Source organism: Toxotes jaculatrix, chromosome 16 (genome assembly GCF_017976425.1).
Source record: "Toxotes jaculatrix isolate fToxJac2 chromosome 16, fToxJac2.pri, whole genome shotgun sequence".
In the NCBI taxonomy this organism is placed as follows: domain Eukaryota; kingdom Metazoa; phylum Chordata; class Actinopteri; family Toxotidae; genus Toxotes; species Toxotes jaculatrix.
The window spans coordinates 14,011,759-14,019,451 of record NC_054409.1 but is presented as its reverse complement, the minus strand read 5'-3'; the positions used below and the strand labels follow the sequence as shown (position 1 = coordinate 14,019,451).

Below are 7,693 nucleotides of genomic sequence, written 5' to 3'. Positions count from 1 at the left end.
CTGTGGATGTGTGCTGGTGGTGTTGACTGCAGGAGATGTCACTGGATACTCAGACTCAGCCGTCAGCAGTGCTGCTCTGAAGGTGATTGACAACTCATATTGCTGAACTGCCATGTGCTGAAACTCCTCTTAGACAAACTTTCCAATTATCACCCATAACCTTGACTCTTTGATTATAGTAGGACATAATGACAGTGTGTTGTCACCATTTAGTGTCAGAATGCAGCCTCAACAATATGAACATTTTACTGTAGAACTATAATAAAATTTGTCCATATGTCATACAAAACCAAACAGAGATGTTGTGCTTAGAATGATATTTGTGAATCCTGTGACCCAAATTAAACAGCTCACTAATAAGGCCTCAGTGGAGACCTGATAGGAGCTCTAGTCTGGATGAACTTACATATATATATATGATGAAGTATCTACAAAACTAATGATATCCCCACTAGCCTTATGTGTCTAATGCTTAATTGCAAAGCAGTTCCAGTTTTCAGAGATCGTTAAAAAAAAAGTCTCACAGCCAGAGATTCAGCACTTTCTCAGTTTTATTTTCAGTTCATCAAGCATAGATTATGTCAAGAACAGTGACAACCACAGATCATCACTGCTGTGAATGTTGCTACTAATTAAAACCATCAATACAGCGAGTTCCAGTGATCCCCTCACTCACTGTCATTGGCCTCCGTTCAGCATGGCCTGAAGAGACTCCCACCATGTCATTGTTGCATTTTACATAATCTGTTAATTTAATGGATCAGATAGATTCTGTGGACGAATATCACTTTATAATTTCATAGGCAGCATCATAAAACGGTTTCTTTTAATCCCCTTGTTGTCCAAAATTAAAAAATAATATTTACAGGAGAAAACATTCATCACTCGTAAAACGCTACTTTTGTCAAAACATCATTAAATAAAAATTGAAAAAGGGGAAAGAAATATGAATCCTAACAGGATGGATGCGCCCAAAACAACTCTCACAAACAAGTAGTTCAAAAGATATATAGATGTATATATATGTATTTATCCATATATATTCTGTATATATGCTTCTCTACAAAAAAGCAAGTTTACTCTTTCTATGAGTAAATACATTCTACTCTACAATCACTATAACAACAGCGTACATTCCCAACCAAAATGCTTTGATCGTTTATCAGGAGGATATTGGACTTAATCAGCTGACCATGACCATGAGGTAACAATTCGCAACAGCATGCTCTATAAGACTGTAATATTGTATGAGTGTGTGTGTGTATGTGCATATGGGTATGAGATAGCTTCCCATCCCCTCCAGTTTATGTCCATGTCAGACATACACACAAACACACACGTCTGCCTCTGACACACATGCACACACACCCAGAGAAAATGATCTGTTCAGCAGTTAGTCTGGTTAACTTTGCGTCAGCAGATGAAACGTGATCCGGGATCTATTTCTGCCACTCTGCAGAGTTCAGAATGACCTGCGGATGGACTTTCCAACTCTTTGTGCAGCTCTTCTCCCCCTGCTTCCAGACAAATTTAGCACGACTCCCAGACTTGAAGCTCAACTTTCTGTGCTAATGCAAGAATGAGCAAGACACAGTTTTTCTTCAGAGGCTGGTTTTACACACGGGAGAGCTGTTTTACTTTTTAGGTTTTTTTTTCTTTTTTAACCTGACATTTCATAACTGTCTAGATGGCAAATATCAGACCACATACTGAATGGTTTCTCACTTCTGAGACTGCTGGGATGATCAGATTTGTGCAACAAAGGCTTGAGAGTCTTTGGTGTCTGGATAAATCCCATCCTGCAGAACAAACCAAAACCTGTTTCCCAAAAGCATCTCTGCATCATTCGATTTCCTTTTTGGCCTTTGACCTGGCAGGAAGATAAAGAGGTGCCTTTGGGAAACCAAGCCTGCAAGGTCTCCAAATAGAAAGTCCAAAAACCTGACGTTTCCTGGCAACGAAAGCACTCAGAGAACTCTTTAACTACTGAGCATACTGCAGCATCTCAACGTGCAGAGCCCCTGTATTTGGTGCTAAAAAAGTTTTTTGACGACAGCGCTCCTCCCATTTTTTTTTCTCCTGACAGCAAAGCTTGAGTTGTTCACATATGACTGCTGTTTTTTTTTTTAAAAAAAAAAAGCAAACCTAAAAGTTAAATCCATTATGTACAGTGCTACACACAACCCATTATAAAGCACCAATAAATGGGGTAGATGGGGGTGTGTTTTTCTTACATGGCTCAATTCCTAAAGTACAAACAAGGCCTAAACACTTGTGTGACTCTCACTACGTACAGTACAATCATATGTGTAATATACAAACCACAGAGCAAAGAATGCCATGCTGTCTCAATGTGCTCGGCTGTTAGTGACTGTGAGTGCTGAAATATTTACATTTATGATTATGTGTGTGCTCATAAGTGTATGTTTGTCTATTTGCATATACATGTGTGTGTCAGGTAGCCCTGAGAAGGATGTGTATTGCTTGTGTGTGTGTGTGTTTTGTGCTTCTTAGATTACAGGTGTAGTTGTTGTTGAACGCCCACCGAGAGGCAGTGTTTGTAAAACTGTAGGGAGGGGTGTGTGTGTGTATATGTAGACAAGGTGCTACCATGGTTTCCCATTAAAGAGACATTTCTGGGGAACACTGGAGCAGAAACAACATCCATCAGAAAACTCAATGGGGACTCAAGTCCTGCACAAACAACCATTACTCTCTAGACGTTTTCAATGTGGACATTACTGCCCAAGACAGCTCTACATATACACACACATTTATATATGTAAATCATCACCACATATATACTTCTAAAGAATAAGTAATTCTGTTTTTTTCTTTTCCCTGTACTAATCCATATTAGACCACAGACAATTTTCAAATTAAACATCAGACGGACTCCTTAATTTTCCTCACACTTCACTGTAAACCCTCTCAAGAAACACACATCTCTGCCTAACCTGACGTCAACTCCCCAGTATATTAACACTATCTATGACTGTGGACCAGCCTGTACAGTCCCACCAGAGCACTAGTGCTAGTTTTAGATCGAGTGTATTTCCCTTAGCTCTCGCTCTGCCACCTTTCCTCTGAACGCGGTCGTCCAGCCAACAGACCAAGAGGACAGGGTCAGTAGCCAGGGTGACTCCTTGTGTGTGTCTCTTTAGTCTGAGGGGAAATGAAAAGGTTGCTCACTGAGGTATGACTGTCTGCCTTATTAATGTGGGCCATCTGGAGAGAGACACAGGGGCAGAGAGAGAAAGAGAATGAGAGAGGGAGAGAAAGACGGAGGAAGGGTAAAGGGGAAATTAGGAGAAATTCTTAGCTGATAGAGAAGGTCTGTTTCCCCACAGTAAAGCTCCAACTTATTCACCTGCATGTGAATTCCACATGAGGATGAAAAGTCTCGGCAAAGCAGCGCTCTCTCAGGTGCTTGTTCAAGACTTTTAGAGACGAAACAACTACATGTGCTCTGGGTTTTGATGGAAAACCAGAGCAGTTCAGAATAGCAATGCAGCAAAACATTCTACAAAAACAGACATGCGCTGCAAAAGATCCACAGTCATCAAACATGGAGAAAATGTCAGAGTAAGTGATTTTTTTAAGGAGCAGGATCTAGTTTCTACAAGACAGCTTAGTATTTAATGCTGCTGCATGTCAGAGAAGTAAGATGATCTTGGCACTGATTTACTCTTGCAAATTCCAACCAGATATATCTCACATACTGTAAGTAAACAGAGATTAGCAGATTTAAATATCTATACAGTTTGGATTTCCAGGGCACTTGGGTACCATTACATGTTTTGACCAGCGGCATGTTCTAAGGTGGTTTTATGACTGTATAATACAGACTCCTTCAGGGGAGGATGGCGGATACCTCATGAACATGGAAGCAGATTATGACCAAATCCAGTTGTTGAAGTTGAAGAACTAGCCAATCAAACTTGAGTGACAGCTTGTGTGCTTGACCTCACTGAGCCGAGCCAAAACACAAGTGTAAAGGAAGAACAGGACATCCTTCAATCTCTCAGTCTCAGCTTGGTGCCACAATTTTATTCCATCTTGACTAAGACTGCCAAATTCTCCTCACTGTCAGCTCAGTGGTGTCACAAAATCCAACTCTAATTTATCTTGTCTTGAAAAATGGGCCCGAGGGCCTTAGGGAGTCTATTGTCCCTTTCTCAGTCACTATTTCTGTTGAACGAAAGCTGGCACAAACACAGGAGATCAAACTGCCGCCCAGATCAAGGCGAGCGTGAGAAGAATCAAAGCCTTCTCATGCACATTCTGTTCGAATTTTTTATTTTTTTGCCTCTGCTGACTGACATCTCATCTCTATTAAAGGCTAAAAATAAAAAATATCTGATGAAATGCTTTCAGAGGCACATACGAGTCACAGAAATTCACCGAAATCTCACTGAGCACTATGTCTATGATGAGAGCGCACTGTGAGTTTGTGCAGTGTTGTGACACCTGCTCAGTTCCAGCAATACCCCAAAATCATACCCAGTGTACGACACAAAGAAAGCACTTCAGAGGTTAATGGAATATCTCATCTCTCAGTCGAATTACTACCAATGTAAATTCAGTATGTGCTATAACAGAGTTAAACTCACAACACTAACACTGTACAGTCACATACTAATAAGCAATATACAAGTATTTTGAGACAAAGTTATAACAAACAAAACTCAATTCTCACATCCATTAATCTCCCTGCACCAACCTTATAACCAGGACCTAGGCTGATCACTGAGGCCAGAGCAGAAACAAAATGTTTTGATCTCAGAAGCTAATTTCGCTTCCACAAATGTTGTTCTTAGTGAAAATGTTGAAAGTCACTGTTCCATGAAGAGCATATTAAAGGCCCTTTCTCAATCAGCTTCCCACTATATGTGATTAGGCCCCCCACATGAGCATAACAATCTTCTACCAAACTCAGTGCACCAATTGGGATTTATCAACCGAGAACACAAAGTCCTGGTGAAACAGATTAGCTAAGTGTTAAACTTTTATAACTAAATAATAACTAAGGTTGTTTTTGCCAAACTTTAACTCTGACTGTTGCTTATTTAGTTATAAATATTGAGTGCCATAATTCAAATGCAAGTTTTCAGGGTCTTTCAGGACTTAGAGGTTTTGGGTGCATTCTATAGATGGTATCTCAGCCTCAGAGTATCACTTATGCAGCCATGGTTGCTAAAACGTCCTCTGTCTACCTTAGGGCCACCCAGGCTTCCTCTCCTTTGCTCAAATCAAGTGATAAAACAACGATCCAAGCGTCAAAATGTGCATTCATTGACATCAACAACCACTGAAATGTGCCTAACCCCATAAATGGACCCTAAAATCCTCCTACATAAACAGAAGAGATCCTTTTGGGCAAATGATAACGGTGATATACAGGCCAGAGCATATAAATCCAATTCAAGGTGCAGAAGTATAATTAGTTAGAAGTTTAATTAGCAAGCCAGTGGTTTGTGCTGTGTCTTTCCCATTGTGTAACAAGGCCCTTTGTCAGAGGTGTTTCTGCCACCAGCAGCATCACTTCCAGACAGTACAGAATAGTCACAGGAGGGTGGAGGGAAGGGTGTGTGTGAATGTGTGTGTTTGCAGAAAGAAGGAGCAGTAAATGGAATCAGTGAGCTGTGCTTTCGGTCCCTAAGGCGAGCGGGACAGAGCTGACGATTGTTCTGTGTGTTGATGGGTGAGTCCGATGTGGCATGTTAATGGTAGAGGGAGGAGCGCGTACATCAGAGTATACACATATTATACACGTACAGTATTTGTAACAACAGTATTCCCTGCCAGCAGTGAGACTATAGAAAATGTGCTTTCTGACAGGTGAAGTGTGTGTGTGTCTGTGGGTGTGAGTGTGCACACGTGTGATTAGTTTGTGTTCAGTAGTGAGCACCTCTTTGTCCAGGCCACGTAAACAAACCTCGGGCAGCAGAGAGCGTGCTCAGAAAGGCTCAGAAAGACATCAAAGAGAGAGGACGAGTTTGAAGGAAGGAAAGGAAGGAAGGAAGGAAGGAAAGAAGGAAGCATTATTATTCTAACAGCACAGGTTAATAGGAATACCAAAGATAATATTGCATCTCCTAGAACTAGCTTCAATTGCTCAGTGTATATAAAATTGGAAGAAAGCTATACTGTGATATTAGTTACATTTCACTTTATAATTCTAAAATAATTTATACCAACAATAGTTATATTTCATAGAGTATTTACATAAATACATCATCATATAGTAATATTATCGTCAACACATCATTATAGAAACGTACACCATACATATGTGTATATAGTCACGTTATAGCCACACGTACACACACATACAATGAATATACAATCAAAATGAACTATTGCAATGCTGTGTTGGGTAAAACTCCGTCGGACATTCACATCTTCTCAAGTAAGTACGCTTGAAGAGAGGAGTTCAGATATATTGCTTTAAGAAAGACCAAAGATCAGCCCCAGCCTCACTCAGTCGCAGCTGAACGTTTCTCGTATAATCCGAGTATTGCTTATTGTAAAGTTGCTCTCCTCTGATGTAATAATCTGGCTGGAGAGTAGAGAAGAATAGAGAGAGGAGCTTTGAGCCTCTCGGTCAGTAGGTCAGACTCTTCCACCGCTGTTGTCGGGCAGAGAGTTTTTCCAGCGGGCTGATCAAACGGAAACTGTTTTGGATCTGTGAGTCCGTCAGCTGGGATAGAAAGGCAGCCCATCCGAGACGGACAGGAAAACACACACAGGCAGGCATGTGAGCAGCCAGGCAAGTGTGAAGAGAGTATCCAACAACCTGCTGCCTCTAGAAGTCAGAGAAGAGATCCTGGGGACCCAGATGAATGATAAAAGGAGCGATGGTCCGCGGCTGGTAGAAGGGATTGTCAATGAAAAGTCCACCTGTAGTGAGATGAAGAAGAGAGGAAGAGAGCAGGAGTAATTACTATATGAATAAATCTAGAAATCTAAACACAAAAGAGGCTGATATGTATAAATCTTCACTTCTTTGACAACAATATGTATTTGATGGGTTACAGTGGCATTTCCATAGGGACAAAAATTGAAGTTCTTTTTAGGCCAAGGTTACTTCAAGTCCACTTGAAGGATGCAAAAATCCTCTTGAGTGGTCCTTGGAAATGTTCCAGTTAAAAAGCATTTTACCTGGGGGCATTTAAAACACTCAAGTGCATAAAATTGCTTAGATGGGAATGGCCCCTAGATTAAATTAAAGGAATGGTTGGACATTTTGGGAAATGGACTTTGCTTTCTTGCTGGGAGCTAGGTAAGAAAATCAATACTGCCATCATATGTGTACGGTAAATATGAAGCTGCAGACAGCAGCTGGTTAGCTTAGCTTAGCATAAAGGCTGAAGGCAGGGGGAAAGAGCTATGACAGATGACCTGATGACAGATATTTATTAAAATATTTATGCAGTGGTGGGAGGATGCTAACCACAAATATGTAAAGACAGGAAATGAGATCAGACAAAGGTAAAGCAGTTGTGGACATAAATACTGTGCAGGGCTTTGGTTCTGTGTGCACTAAAAATTAATACAACCTCAAACCATAGTGTAAAAGAAAAAAATAGACATATTGCAACAGCTGGAAAGAATTTTCAGTGAGATAAGACTGAAGTGAAGCTCTGTTAATGTAAGACAAATATCATTTCAGACGTTTTATAACAACTCG

The 7,693-nt window shown here is 40.6% G+C and overlaps 1 protein-coding gene across 1 annotated transcript in view; it reads right to left on the bottom strand.

Annotated features, from left to right (window-relative positions):
- Positions 1-4,928: 4,928 nt before the first annotated feature.
- LOC121195681 (spermatid perinuclear RNA binding protein) overlaps positions 4,929-7,693 on the bottom strand; it is a 73,937-nt gene continuing 71,172 nt past the window's right edge. The window contains exon 19 of the mRNA XM_041059306.1: positions 4,929-6,903. Within this exon, the coding sequence (XP_040915240.1) occupies positions 6,809-6,903 (95 nt within the window). The 3' untranslated portion in view covers positions 4,929-6,808. The remainder of the gene's footprint in view (positions 6,904-7,693) is intronic.